This window comes from Cicer arietinum, chromosome 4 (assembly GCF_000331145.2).
Source record: "Cicer arietinum cultivar CDC Frontier isolate Library 1 chromosome 4, Cicar.CDCFrontier_v2.0, whole genome shotgun sequence".
Taxonomy (NCBI): domain Eukaryota; kingdom Viridiplantae; phylum Streptophyta; class Magnoliopsida; order Fabales; family Fabaceae; genus Cicer; species Cicer arietinum.
In genome coordinates, this window is record NC_021163.2 from 26696987 (window position 1) to 26712964 (window position 15978).

The following is a 15978-nucleotide window of genomic DNA, read 5'->3' on the forward strand; positions in this document are numbered from 1 at the left end:
TATGTGCAAGCTCATGTGTCTCACTTAACCAAGTGGAGAGAGGTCAGATTAGTGGGCGTGTAAGAGTTGAATTCAGAGAGAGAGGCAAAGAGAAAAGTGAGAGAGGAAGAGCAAACCCTATTTTCGCATAAAACAGAGCAGCTGCACTAGATTCGCGATTTCTCCTTCGTTCACCGTCGGATCGGGCTGAAATTTGGACAGCGGGTTCGTGACTCGTGATACTTCATTCTGACCGTTTGGATCGTCGATCAGAGGTCTGAGGTGGGAGAAATTGGACTCGGACAGCAGCAGTTTTTCTGGTTTTTTTGCTGAACTTTTTTTCTCAATTTCATGTTTGTTTTCTCATTGATTTGACTGATTGTTGTGCTGGTTACCTTGCTGTTTTTGGCTGGTTACTGAGCACGAATTTGTGCCATATTAGAAACTCTTTGTACCCATATTTTGATCATAGTGGAGCTTTATTACTGGCTTGGTCCCGTGGTTGTTTACTTCTCACATTGAGAAGGTTTTTCACGTTAAAAATTATTGTGTCATTTGTGATTGGTGATTTTAGTTGCTGTGATTACTTGTTGATTGCTCCTCACAGATTCTTGCAAGTTTGGGAAATTGATTATCCGCTGCATATTGCTCTGTTAGAGTTGTTATTATATTTGTTGTTGAATTTCCCAACAGAGTGGCATCAGAGCTCTTTGGTTAAGGGGCTGTTTGACTTGTTTGAATGATGGAGGCAAATACAAATAGAATGATTTGTTTGAATGGCACTAATTATCACTTATGGAAGGGAAAAATGAAGGATCTGTTATTTGTGAAGAATTTGCATCTTCCTGTGTTTGCTACTGAGAAGCCAGAATCCAAGACTGATGAGGATTGGAGCTTTGAACATCAGCAGGTCTGTGGTTTTATTCGGCAATATGTAGAAGACAATGTTTATAATCACATTGCTAATGAGGAACATGCAAGATCCTTGTGGAAGAAGATTGAATCTTTGTATGCTTCTAAATCAGGGAATAATAAGTTGTATTTGTTGAACTCCTTGATGAATTTGAGGTACAAGGAGGGGACTTCTATTTCAGATCATTTAAATGATTTTCAAGGGCTCCTAGATCAATTGTCAGGTATGGGTATCAAATTTGATGATGAAGTGTTGGGACTATGGCTACTGAATACTCTACCAGATTCTTGGGAAACTTTTCGGGTTTCAATTACAAACTCAGCTTCTGATGGTGTTGTCTCTTTGCAAAGTGTAAAGGGAAGTGTTCTTAATGAGGAGATGAGAAGGAAGGCACAAGGTACTTCATCTCATTCCGAGGTACTTGTCACTGAGAACAGGGGCCGAAGTCAAAGAAAGGAACCGAAAGGGAATGGACAGAATAACAGAAGTGCGAGTAGAGAGAACAACATAAGTAAGTCCAAGTCCAGACACAAGAATGTGGAGTGCAATTATTCTCACAAAATGGGGCACATACAGAGGAACTGTTTCATATGGAAAAGGGAGAGCAAAAACAATAACAGTAAGCAGAGAGATAAGAATCATGATGATGATGACCGTGTTACTACTGCTACTTGTGATGATCTGATTATTCTCCGTGACTATGACTCAGTCAATCTTGTATCAGATGAGAGCATGTGGATTATTGATAGTGGTGCTACACTGCATGTTACACCAAGGAAGGAGTTCTTCACATCTTACACTTCTGGTGACTTTGGAGTGTTGAAGATGGGTAATGATGGTGTGTCCAAGGTAGTTGGTATTGGTGATGTTTGTTTGCAGACCAACATGGGAGTGCAGTTGTTGCTTAGAGGAGTCAAACATGCTCCAGATGTTCGCTTTAATTTGATCTCTGTGCAGATGCTTGATGATGGTGGTTATGATAATCACTTTGGTTCAGGAAAATGGAAACTCACCAGAGGTAACTTAGTTGTGGCCAGAGGGGAGAAAATTAATAAACTGTATTGGACTAAAGCATTGGTTGCTAAAGACAGTGTGAATGCCATGGATATGGAGGCTTCTTTGTGGCACCGCAGGCTTAGTCATATCAGTGAAAAGGGGCTGAATTGTTTAGCTAAAAAGGATGTACTTCCGGGATTAAAGAGTGCAGAGTTGGAGAAATGTTCTCATTGCATGGCTGGTAAGCAGACTAGAGTATCCTTCAAGAAACATCCTTCCTCAAGGAAGTCAGAGTTGCTTGAATTGGTGCATTCTGATGTTTGTGGCCCGTTGAAGGTAAACTCAATTAGTGGTGCACTTTACTTTGTTACTTTTATTGATGATTGTTCCAGAAAGCTTTGGGTCTATGCTTTGAAGACAAAAGACCAAGTTCTGGAGAAATTCAAAGAGTTCCATGTTATGGTGGAGAGACAGTCAGGCAAGAAGTTGAAATGCATTCGTACTGACAATGGTGGTGAGTATTGTGGACCATTTGATGTTTATTGCAAGCAGCACGGTATCAGACATGAAAAGACTCCTCCTAAAACCCCTCAGCTGAATGGTTTAGCAGAGAGAATGAACAGGACATTGATTGAAAGAGTTAGGTGTATGCTTTCTGAAGCAAAGTTGCCTAAGCATTTCTGGGGTGAAGCATTGTACACGGCAATGCATGTTATTAATCTGAGTCCTGCAGCTGCTTTGAATGCTGAGGTGCCAGACAAGATTTGGTTTGGCAAGAATGTCAGGTATGATCATTTGCGTGTCTTCGGTTGCAAAGCATATGTGCATGTTCCAAAGGATGAGAGATCCAAGTTGGATGGGAAGACAAGACAGTGCATCTTTATCGGTTATGGTCAGGATGAATTTGGCTACAAGCTGTTTGATCCAGTTGAGAAGAAAGCTGTTAGAAGCCGTGATGTGAAGTTCATGGAAGACCAAACCATTGAAGACATTGATAAGATGGAGAAGACTACACCTGAGATTGATAATGGTTTGTCTGATGTTGATCCAGTTCGGATGCCTACACATGATCTGGATACTGCTGAAAATAATGTTCAGAATGATGAGCAACATGGTGATGTTGGTGATCAGCAGCTTGGAGATGATTTTGATGTTCCTAATGATGATGCTGAAGAAGAACATGAGATGTCACAAGATGAGGATCTTGGTGATGCTCCTGAACCACCTCAAGCTCAAGTTTGGAGGTCTACTAGGCAGAGGAAACCATCCACCAGGTATCCTTCTGATGACTATGTTACCTTGACTGATGGAGGCGAACCTGAATGTTATGATGAAGCCATGGAGAGTGATGAAAAGAAGAAGTGGTTGGATGCTATGCAAGATGAAATGAAGTCTTTGCATGATAATCACACTTTTGATTTGGTGAAACTACCTAAGGGAAAGAAGGCTTTGGAAAACAGGTGGATCTTCAGAGTGAAGCAAGAAAACAATTCTACATCTTCAAGATATAAAGCCAGATTAGTTGTGAAAGGTTTCAGACAGAGAAAGGGTGTTGATTTCAATGAGATTTTTTCTCCTGTGGTGAAGATGTCATCCATTAGAACTGTGTTGAGTTTGGCTGCTACTCTTGATTTGGAGGTAGAGCAAATGGATGTAAAAACTGCTTTCCTTCATGGTGATTTGGAGGAAGAGATTTACATGAAGCAACCTGATGGTTTTCTTGTTAAAGGCAAAGAAGACTATGTGTGTAGGCTCAGAAAGAGTCTATATGGTTTGAAGCAGGCCCCGCGTCAGTGGTACAAGAAGTTTGAGTCAGTTATGTGTGAGCAAGGCTACAGGAAGACTACTTCTGATCACTGTGTCTTTGTTAAAAAGTTTGCTGATGATGATTTCATTATCTTGTTATTGTATGTTGATGACATGCTTATTGTTGGGAAAAATATTTCCATGATTAACAGGTTGAAGAAGCAATTGGGCGAGTCATTTGCCATGAAAGACATGGGAGCTGCTAAGCAGATTCTTGGTATAAGAATCATGCGTGACAGGAACAAGAAGAAACTTTGGCTGTCACAAGAACACTATGTTGAAAGACTGTTACAGAGGTTCCAGATGGAATATGCTAAGGCTGTAAGTACTCCTCTTGCTACTCATTTTAAATTGAGTATTAGTCAGAGTCCTACCGATGAAGCTGAAAAATCAGATATGCAACGAGTTCCTTATGCATCTGCTGTGGGTAGTTTAATGTATGCAATGGTGTGTACAAGGCCTGATATTGCACATGCTGTTGGTACAGTTAGTAGATTTCTGTCTAATCCAGGTAGAGAGCATTGGAATGCTGTGAAATGGATTTTGAGGTATCTTCGTGGTACTACCAGTTTGAGGCTTTGTTTTGGAGGTGATAAGCCTACTCTTGTGGGATATACTGATTCTGATATGGCTGGAGACATTGATTCCAGAAAGTCTACTTCAGGCTACTTGATTAAGCTTGCAGGGGGAGCTGTGGCATGGCAATCCAGATTGCAGAGGTGTGTTGCATTGTCCACTACTGAGGCAGAGTTCATTGCCATTACAGAAGCATGCAAGGAATTGTTATGGTTGAGGAAATTCTTGCAGGAGCTTGGTTTTGTTCAAGATAAGTATTTGCTATTTTGTGATAGTCAAAGTGCAATTCATCTTGGTAAGAATTCAACCTTTCATTCTAGGTCCAAGCACATTGATGTTAGGTATCATTGGATACGTGATGTTTTGGATGTTGGGTTGTTGGAATTGGCCGAGATTCATACAGATGATAATGGTGCTGATATGATGACCAAGGCATTACCCAGAAGCAAGTTTGAAACTTGTTGTGAGATCGCCGGTTTGGCGGTCACCTCCACATAGTTGTGAGGGGGAGATATGTTGGGTTTTGGGCTCCCTTCCTATGTGGAGAAAGGCCCAATATGTGCAAGCCCATGTGTCTCACTTAACCAAGTGGAGAGAGGTCAGATTAGTGGGCGTGTAAGAGTTGAATTCAGAGAGAGAGGCAAAGAGAAAAGTGAGAGAGGAAGAGCAAACCCTATTTTCGCATAAAACAGAGCAGCTGCACTAGATTCGCGATTTCTCCTTCGTTCACCGTCGGATCGGGCTGAAATTTGGACAGCGGGTTCGTGACTCGTGATACTTCATTCTGACCGTTTGGATCGTCAATCAGAGGTCTGAGGTGGGAGCAATTGAACTCGGACAGCAGCAGTTTTTCTGGTTTTTTTTTTGCTGAAATTTGTTCTCAATTTCATGTTTGTTTTCTCATTGATTTGGCTGATTGTTGTGCTGGTTACCTTGCTGTTTTTGGCTGGTTACTGAGCACGAATTTGTGCCATATTAGAAACTCTCTTGTACCCATATTTTGATCATAGTGGAGCTCTATTACTGGCTTGGTCCCGTGGTTGTTTACTTCTCACATTGAGAAGGTTTTTCCACGTTAAAAATTATTGTGTCATTTGTGATTGGTGATTTTAGTTGCTGTGATTATTTGTTGATTGCTCCTCACAGATTCTTGCAAGTTTGGGAAATTGATTATCCGCTGCATATTGCTCTGTTAGAATTGTTATTGTATCTGTTGTTGAATTTCCCATCAGTACCTTTGTTGGATTCTTGTGTAATATGACTTATAATCCTTAATACTAGTTGTATTTGTGTTGAATGAGACATTTCTTTCATGCTTAATGCTTTTCTTTAATTGACCAAACTTTTATTGATTTTAGATTTTATCTCTCAGCTGAGAAATTGGTTTTTGAGTTTGAATGAGAAATTAATTTCAATATTTATGCTGATCCTAGGAATAGGACTTTATGTTTGTGTTTTCATATAAATTATAAAATATAGTTCTTATTGCTAGAGTTAGGATTAAACTTTGCAATGCAACTTGCACCCGCAGATACTCATTCAAATATGTATGTCCATCTTCAACAAAAAAAATTATTTTTGATCGGGTACAAATTTTTTCCGAAATTAAAACTCACTAAAATGGATGAATAAACCTTATATGCCTTACATTCACCCTCAAACTAATTCATCCTCAAACTAGTACCAATTAGTTGATAAATAATACCAATTAATTGATATATACCCTACATTCACCCTCAAACTAGTTCCGCTAATAAACCTCATACTATTTTAAATTATATATATATATATATATATATATATATTTATTTTATTATTAGATGATAATAATATTTTATTATATTAAATATAATAAATATTACGTTTAAATTTATTACTTTATATATAAAAACAAGTACAGAATTGGGGAGGAGATACCCGACTCCCGACAATGACAAAGATGAGATCCAACTTTCAAACCCCACAAAAAATAAGGGTGAATTTTCTCCAATCAATCAACGGCAAGGATGGTGAAGACAAAAATCCACCCCCAAGCTACCTAGTTGTTATACGTCGTTAGGATGACCTAAGAAAATAGGGATTCTATTTACTCTAAAGAGACTTTTATTCAATAAATTGAGGTTAGTCTAATTATGTGAGTTTGGATTTCAATTGCATTATTTAGCTTTTAGGGAATTTAGTTTCATTAGTAGAAGCAAGAAAATAAAGGGGATTCAATCTTTAGGTGATTTTTAGGATGGACCATATTCTTAAGAAATTTACCATGGATTAATACTTAAAAATTATCAAAAATTTTAATGACGGTCAACGATACTCTTGAGAAGTAATCACTCACAATAGTCATCGTCTATGTGGATCAGACGGTGTTATGATTGATGTCGATTCAATACAAAATATATATTTGTGTTCTCTTTTGTCGAATCAGATATAAATTAAGTCACTATCTCAACCATAAAAATGACGATGATCATTAACATATATTTTCAAAAGATGACGTTTAAGATTGTTACAATTTTAAATAGTTTTAAGTAGTAGTGGACCAAAGTCCATATTAAAATTTCTTTCTATCTTTAACAACTTTAATTTATATTATTTTTGACATATTAATTTTTACTATTTTTGAAAACCATGTGAATTTATTTCTACAAGAAAATCCAAAAATTTTAATTTTTGCATTGCACATTGTTATTTTGTTTCAGTTAGTTCAAAACCCCAAATATTTTTCTCAAAAAATATTAATGTGGAAGCATCAAGAGCAATCTCTGAAAATGAATGATAGATTTTGTTATTGATACAGAAAGGTTTTACATTATATGATTCTTCTTGTTGTGGGGAAGAAGAATAAAGCCTATATATACCTAGCAAAACCTAACTAACTTCTCTATAGGAAAGGAAAACTAAAACATAATCTAGTTACAAGCTTTAGGAAAAATAACCAACTAATTGGTACTATAAATAATTGATAATGTAAAGGCTTAATATGTGATAATATAAAAAAAATAAAAAATAAACCTCTAGTATCTTGTTACTCTATCCATCAAAATTGGTGATCATGTTTGATCCCTAAAAAAATTGTTGATCTTTGTATCAACCCAAAAACAATTGGATAAATAGTTTATTTAATAGCTTATAACATAATGTTATTATGTATAAATTATTTTGATAATAAAAGATAAAATAAAGTTAAATTATTTTTAATAAACTATATATTAGTTTCATAATTTATCCTACATAGTTTATGAAAGTTACTTGAAAACGGTTTATGAGCGTGTCTTAAATTGTTTTTATAAATTCACTTAAATAGAGTCAAAAGTATGTATGTTAGTAGATAAATTTAGGCTAAATTACATCCGTGGTCCTTTAACTTAATTTCAGACAACGTTTTAGTTCTTTGTCTTTTTTTTTTTCGACTTGGTCCTTTATTTTAATTTTAAGTGACAATTTGATATTTTATGTTTTAAAATTTCAACAATGTTATCCTTTTTTATACAAAAATTAAAAAAAAAATTCAAACAAAACTCATAAAATTAATTATATTCTTCAATATAATACAAATTTCATCAAATTCGTAACGCAAATCTTCAAATAAACTCATATTTTCATACTGTATTTGATATTATTAGGAATAAATGACTAAATCGGAAAAAAAAAAATATAAATGACTAAAACGTTAACTGAAATTAAGTTAAAGGACCACAGGTGATATTTAGCCATAAATTTAAATAAGACAATAGTGACTATTCAATCTCGATCTATTAGTCAAATAAAATGATAACTTTTTTTTATATAAATAAAATATCCTAACTTCAAATTTGAACCGTCTGAATTATTATTGATAGTAATATCATTACCAATAATATACCAAAAACAGAAATGGATCTCCTAATGTATGAATTACACACAAGAGAGTATAGTGTGATTTTACAACCTTCCTAAAGTGAAAAAAAAATGTATGAGCTTTTTTCAATGATATTTTATAGATGAGAGAATTCATTTCTACTAAAAATATTTAGAGAAATCAATATCTAGCCTATCACTATCTAAATATTTGTTAGATGTGGATGAAAAAGTGACATTTATGAACTTTCAGATTTTCAATTAATTTAATTTATATATTTTTATCATTTATTTATTTTATCATTTTATAAAAGTCTAAAAATAAAAATAAATAAAAAAGAACAAAACACACACAAAATCGACACGTTGTTTGGTCAAAGAAAGTGTGACAACTGGGATATGCAAGTAGTAAGCATCGAGGGAGTGAAGTTGTGGTAGCTAGCAACGTAGATGCTGAGGATCCCAATTTGCTTGTTTCCTTTGCATTACATCCAAACTATTTTTTTATTGACAAAATTAAAATAAAATTTCTTTGCATTTCATCCACAACATTTTTTAATTAATAAAAAATCCACATTTTAAAATGTCGGCCACTGGTCAAACCCCCACGTTGGAGAGAGAAACCAGCAATGCACTCTAAAGAGAAAGTCAAAAGGGGTAATTAATCTCAAATTAATACACTATGCTTACAGTAATCCCATGTGATATTTTATCTCCATTTTTTTTATTACTTTTCTCGGTTGGATTTAGTTTTAATAAGATTTTTGCAACTATAGAGTATTTGTTGCTTCCAAAAAGATTTAACCGAATAAACAGGTTAGGTTGAGTTCATGAAAAATGTGTGAATAAACAGGTTAGGTTGAGTTCATGAAAAATGTGTGATTGTTATAAAATTCAAAAGTTTTAATTCAACGGTTAAAAGGAGTTTACTATTCTTTTAGAGATTTTTTTTTTAAAGTTCTCAAATGAGATAAAAATAAAATCTACTTCTTACCGTACATTTTATTATATTACAATGTTATCTTGTATAATAGATTCATTTGTTCTCAAAATATTTTCAAGAAACAAATTTTCATAGCAAATTAAATGAAAAAGAAATGTAATTTAAAAAATAAAATTATTTTTTTTATCATATAAAAAAATTAAATGAGTTTGACCATTATTCTTAAATAATTATATGAAAATATGCACTATTTTCATATAATTGTTTAAAATTAATGGTCAAACTTATTTAAACTATATATAAATTGTGTTTGATTTGCTAAAATAAGAGACCGAACATGACAATTTTTTTACACTTTATTTGATTCAGAAATTGTTTATTAGACTAAACAAAAAAGGATCAATGGACTAGATAAAAATTGAAATTGTTGTCTCTAGTTGAATTATAGGAAATCTTTTTGTCTCAAGGACAATCTATCATAAATATCAAAATACTCTTTTTATTTTCTACTAGAAAAACTATTATTCATCTCTACTCTCTCATCTCTCTCGGTCGTATATATCTCACTCTCATGTTTCATATCCCTCTCCCTCTACTCTCCTATGTCTTTTTGCCTCTTCCCCTATCCCTCTCTTTCTTTTCTCTTGGTTATCTATTATTTATTTAGTACATCTAAAATCAAAGACAATGGAGTACAAAAAATTATCAAGTATTGTTATATATTGTCATACCTAATACTTATTGTTTTGTAAATCAAATACGTCCATAATATATATATATATAATTAATTAATTAGTGTTCGATAGATTAAAAATCACGTAAAAATAAACCAAAATTAATTAAAGTTAACTTTGCCTAGTTCAAATTCATGCATAGTACATGACTAGGTAATTATGATCATTCTTAATCCATTGAAAAGTCATAACTCTCTCTTCCTTTTTTGAAACAGTTCTCATCTCATTTTTTCCGTGTGTTGACTTTGGAACAATATGAACGCATGATATGATACTACTATAAATAAAAACAAAACCACCCTTTTCTCTTCATTCACTTTCTCAACTCAAACAAACAACAACATTTCAAAGTCAAAATATTAACCTTCTTCAAAACTCACAACAAAAAATGAATCAAGAGATAGATGTTTCACCATTTTTCATGTGCCCCATTTCACTACAACTCATGAAGGATCCAGTTACTGTCTCAACAGGCATAACCTACGACAGAGAAAACATCGAAAAATGGCTCTTTTCATCTAACAACAACAACAACAAAACATGTCCTGTCACAAAACAACAACTCTCACATGATAATCAAAACAATGATCTCATTATTCTCACACCAAATCACACACTTCGTAGACTCATTCAAGCATGGTGCACCATAAACTCTTCTCATGGAATCCAAAGAATTCCAACTCCTAAACCACCAACAACAATAAATCTCATACAGAAAATCATCAAAGAAGCTTCTGATTCTTTAGATTCACCTCATTTACTTATTCAATCGCTTAAAAGACTCAAATCCATCGCTTCCGAAAGTGAAACCAATAGACGGTGTATCGAATCTGCCGGTGCTGTTGAGTTCTTAGCAGAAATCATAACAAAAAACACAAATTCTTCTGCTTCTTCATCTTCAACAGAATTTGAAGATACCCTTTATGATGATTTTGAAGGTTTTGCTTTTGAGTTCAAAGTAGAAGCAGAAGATGAAGCTATAAGCATCCTTCACAATCTTCATTTATCAGAACAAGGTTTGAAAACTCTCTTAAACTTCAAAAATGGAGAATTTTTGGACTCTTTGATAAAACTATTGCAAAAGGGTATCTATGATTCAAGAACCTATGCAGTTTTATTGTTGAAATCTATATCAGAAGTAGCCGAACCTGCGAAACTATCGAATTTAAAAACCGAGTTTTTCGTCGAATTAGTCCAGCTTCTCAAGGATCAAATATCGAAAAAAGCATCAAAAGCAACACTACAAACACTGATTCAAGTAGTTGAACATGGAAGAAACAGAGTTAGATTAGTTGAATCAGGATGTGTATGTGTATTGATAGAACTTCTTCTTGATTGCAAAGAGAGAAAGCCATGTGAGATGATTTTGGTGGTTTTGGAGATGTTATGTCAATGTGCTGATGGAAGAGCTGAGATACTAAAGCATGGATGTGGATTAGGTATTGTTTCAAAGAAGATTTTGAGGGTTTCAAATATGGCAAATGATAGAGCTGTGAGGATTCTTTTATCTGTTTCTAGATTCTCAGCTACACCTTTAGTTGTTCAAGAAATGTTGGAAATTGGTATTGTTGCTAAGCTTTGTTTGATTCTTCAAGTTGATAGTGGAAATAAGGCTAAGGATAAAGCTAGAGAGATACTTAAACTTCATGCAAAGTCTTGGAGGCATTCTCATTGTATTCCTACCAATTTGCTTGCTTCATACCCAACACAATAAGTGTACGCATCGATGGACAATTAGTTTCGTATAAATTACAGTGTCAATATGATTTTGTTGAAACTTCAAAGTTTAGTTTCGGTTAACAATGTAATGATTTACTGTGATTCTGTCGTTCTCAACGCAAATACGTGTTTTTCATTTTTACTTATTTTAGGATTATTTTTTTGTATAGATTTGAAATGTTTAAAGAACATTTAATTGGAACAAACTATAGGTGTGGACATATATAAAATATTGTCCATGAAGAATGGGTAGGAAACAAATTGGGATTGTTTTATTGTTAATGCACGACTACACAATATACTTAATGGAATATTGACACAACAAAGTTTATCGTGCCAATTTTGTAACTTATTTTAATAATTTCATTACCTTTTATTGAATTAGTTTTAATTAAATCAAGTTTCTTGAAATGAGGTAAGCATGCATATGTTAGTGAAAATTAGTATGATATTGAGATGAGATGAGATTTCAGAGAGCATGATATTTGTAATGTTAAAGGGAAGAAATTCAAATCTCATATAGAATAGGAGAATAATTATCAATATCACCTATAATAATAACAGCTTTTTCTTTCTTAATTTTTTAAAAAATGAAAGTGGATGCAATTACTAAGATTTTTGTAAGTTTTCTTTTGAACCATGATGTTTTCTCTAACATTGATGAACTTTTAAAACTAACTCATCTGAAATATTATTCTTATTTAGCAAGGAAAACTTTGATTTGTTAAAAAAATGTATTCGAGATATATGTGTGGTTGATGTATTGAAATAATATTTACTTATTTATTTTATGAAGTTATTATTTTAACATTGAAAGATATTCGCAATCATTTAAAAAGAAAAAAAAATTACAAGGAAATGAAATTTTATTATAAGAAAGTAAGAACAATGTAAGACACCTGTTGATAATATTAAAAAATACTACAAAATCAAAACTTATGTATGAATAGAAGCTTTGATCCACACCATCTAGCTATATCTCTATCATTTGGATCGCTGCTCAATCAATTTAATAGTCGAGATTAGACTATGCCAACTGCGGGATCAATAATGCATTACCTATTTTTTAAGTATTATGTGTCAATACTCATATATAAATTTGCAATGTTGTTGACTTCCTATTAGTGCTAATTTTTGTGTTTGTAAAAAACTATTTAATATATATCATTGCATTTTGAAAGTAATTTTGTGATAAGTAATTATGTTTAATAATTTCGTATAAACAACGAATTTAAGTAATTCAACTGTCAAATTTTAAGTTTTTATTCAGTAAATCAATTTTATAAATTTTTAAAATTATTTAATATTTTATTAAATAATTTCAAACAAACGTATAATAAATTTCTAAAAAGTATAAATAAATATCGATGACTATATTATTTAATTACGAATTCGAAATTTATATAAAATTTTATGTATTTAAATATTAATATATTATATCAATAATTAATAATTAAATTAACAAAATTTATTATTTATATTAAATTATTAAGAAAAATAATTTCCGTTAAAAGTAAACATGCAAATCCACCATATCCAGCGTTTACAAATAGCGTTGTTGTTCTTATCCCTTTTAAAGCAATTGGGATCCTTTGTATTTGTAAAAAAGAATGTTTACGTATTATTAAAAAATAAATGTTTTCTTCTAAAAAAAAATTACTATTACTTGATACATTGTAAAAAAAATCACCAAAATTAAAATTTGAAGTTGAAAAAGTAACCGAACACTGAAGTAATATTTAACATTTCCCATTTTATAATGCAAGTAGATATAATGCTCATTAATTAAGTGCTTTATTTGCTCCATTTAGAATTAAATAACCTCTCTGCTGAGATATATTTTCCGTCAACTCTTTTTAATTGGCCGAAAGAGGCATGATTAATTGGGAATTATTATTAATGTTGATAATCGCTTCAGAACTGCCAAGATTGTAATTTTAACTTTTGAAGAAAATGTATTGAATTGTTGCATTACATAAGATATTGCGGTCTCAATAAGTACATACACATAGGGGTGTGTTGTTTTGGCAGCCAACATTTATGCAATTGTCACTTTCTCTGTAATCAATGTTATTCTCTTTTGGTGTCTCCTATATGACTCCTAATTCTGTAAATTGAAATTTGCAAAAGTAGACAAAATTAATAATTAATTAACAAACTAAATATGCATTACTATAATAAATACATTCAAGACACTTGTTAAGAAAGTGAGTATGTATTGGAGTAAATGGGGGGATCGCGGTGGAGGACAATGTTGTTTCAGAGGGAATTGGAGTCTATGGAGGAGTGGTGGCTAATGTTTCTTTACATATCAATAAGTTAGATGAATATGCGTGGAATTATATGCATGGAAGCTGATAACACACTCAAAGTAGCTTACAATTTGATATGCATGTGAAGAAAGAAAGTTAGTGGATTCATCTTTGTATCATATCATTTGGAATATGATAATGGACCAATCTACTCCACATTGTCATTAACTCGTCTAAAACAAGGTATTTTCATCTCCAACAACATCAAATTCAACAAATAAAGAATTAAAATATGAATTTATTTGAAAATTTAAATTCTGAATTTGATAAAATTTGCATTATGTTATTTAGGTTAATCAATTTTATGAGAATATTGAAGGAAAAAGAACCTTCTAAAAAAAATTAATGGTCCTTCTAATAAGAAAGAATTTATCAATCTTGTATATATAAAATTAGGTGTGTGTACTCCTTTTGATCTCAAATATAGGTAAAAATGAATTAAAGAAAGTTGATGTATTTGATCATAATTTAGAATCAAATATATCAACTTTTATTGATTATTTTTTGCTTGTATTTAATACCATTGTAATATATAATATCAAATATAAATCAAATTTACATTGTCATGTAATATAAGAAACTATTATTTTTATATATCATAATACTTGTACATTTATAAAAGAAGTTAATTTTAGACACACATAAATAAGACCAAATGCATAGTATTTAAGCACACACAAAACATACACTTTTTTAAACATCCAACAAAAAATAAAATCAATTTCTTTTTATTATTAGAAAAAGTATTTTTTATGTGTATCTAACACTATGGGTCTTGTGACCATACAATACTAACTCTTATAAAAGTGAGGGTATATATAAAATAATATACTTCCTTCTTCTAATATTAATTATCTCATTTGTAATAGTTATTTATCTCAAATAATATACTTCCTTATTTTTATTAATATACTTTTATTTATTTTATCTCAACTTATTATTAAGTAATCCGCCAACTATTATTATTTAATATGGATGTTTTAGTAAATAAAATTTATTTTGTTATTGAAATCAATACAATTTAATCATTTTTTTTTTATGAAATGTGCATAATTTAAATAAATCACTTATGATAAGATGAGATATTGTATATTTTAGAGAATGCTAATAAGTGTCTTTAAAAAAATACTATCAAATTAATGATTTAAATTTAGAAATTCTTTATTAAAAATATATTGAAGGTTATATATACAAATTTTTATGTTGTCAAAACAAAATTACTATTTTTTATTCTTTAACAAATGCTGGAAAAGCAGATCTTAACATTACTCATTTTTTTATTAAATGTTTACTCTTACTATTGGAACTGAATATATATAGACTGAGGTCATGGATCGGTCTGTATAACATGTAATCCACCCATGTCCTAGATTAAAGAGAATTATACCGTGCATCTCTAAGTTTTACCTCCCACCCCTTCATTTTTTTTATTAATAATCATTTTGCGTTTTGTTATTTTGTATAAAACCATGAAAAAAATTTACCATTCTATTTTCTCACCTTCTGTTTTGAAACTTACAAAAAATTTCTTGATATTTGAAAGTTTCAAACTTTTGAAATAATAACAAAGTGAGTTTTATGATTTATTCAAAACTTTTGTTAAATTGGAAACATTTGAAATGTAATTTTACATAAATAATTATCAATTTTGAAACTTTTGAAAAATACCAAACATTCAAAATAATATTTTCCAGCAACATGTGAAACTTTCGATGAATGTGAAAGTTCCGAAGTGGAAATTTCCAGAAAGTTTCGAAAGTTTGGATGAATTTGAAACTTCCAAAACACATATCCTTCGAAACTTTCAAACATTCAAAGTAAGTCAGTTTTGAAAGTTTCAAAAAATTCAAAACTTTCAAAATTTTCAATTTTTTTTAAATTATTGATGTATGTTATAATTAAAAATATATTTTGAAACAAAAATATTATTATTAATTACATTTATTACTATTTTTGAAATTATGTATGAGTAGAGTTCAGGTTCCTGCTTCAAGAACGGTTATAGATTCTACAGAAAAATTCATCACCGATCAGGTATTATTATTACTGATAATCCATCACTGATCAAATGTTTATTATAGCGATATATTTGATGTTTTATTTGAAACATATTTTGTAGGTATTTCCCTCTCGAGAAGCCGTATTTGAATGGGCAAAAACCAT

General features: G+C 31.4%; 1 protein-coding gene across 1 annotated transcript; it reads left to right on the forward strand.

Moving 5' to 3' along the window:
• The first annotated feature begins 10082 nt into the window (after positions 1–10082).
• Positions 10083–11829, forward strand: LOC101503516 (E3 ubiquitin-protein ligase PUB23-like). The gene has a single exon (XM_004497596.4). It carries the CDS (start codon positions 10173–10175, stop codon positions 11496–11498), a length of 1326 nt encoding a protein of 441 aa, XP_004497653.1. The 5' UTR covers positions 10083–10172; the 3' UTR covers positions 11499–11829.
• Positions 11830–15978: the final 4149 nt, after the last annotated feature.

Bases quoted from the DNA above. Each gene is read 5' to 3' on its own strand.
- LOC101503516 (XM_004497596.4), top strand. From the start codon at position 10,173: ATGAATCAAGAGATAGATGTTTCACCATTTTTCATGTGCCCCATTTCA.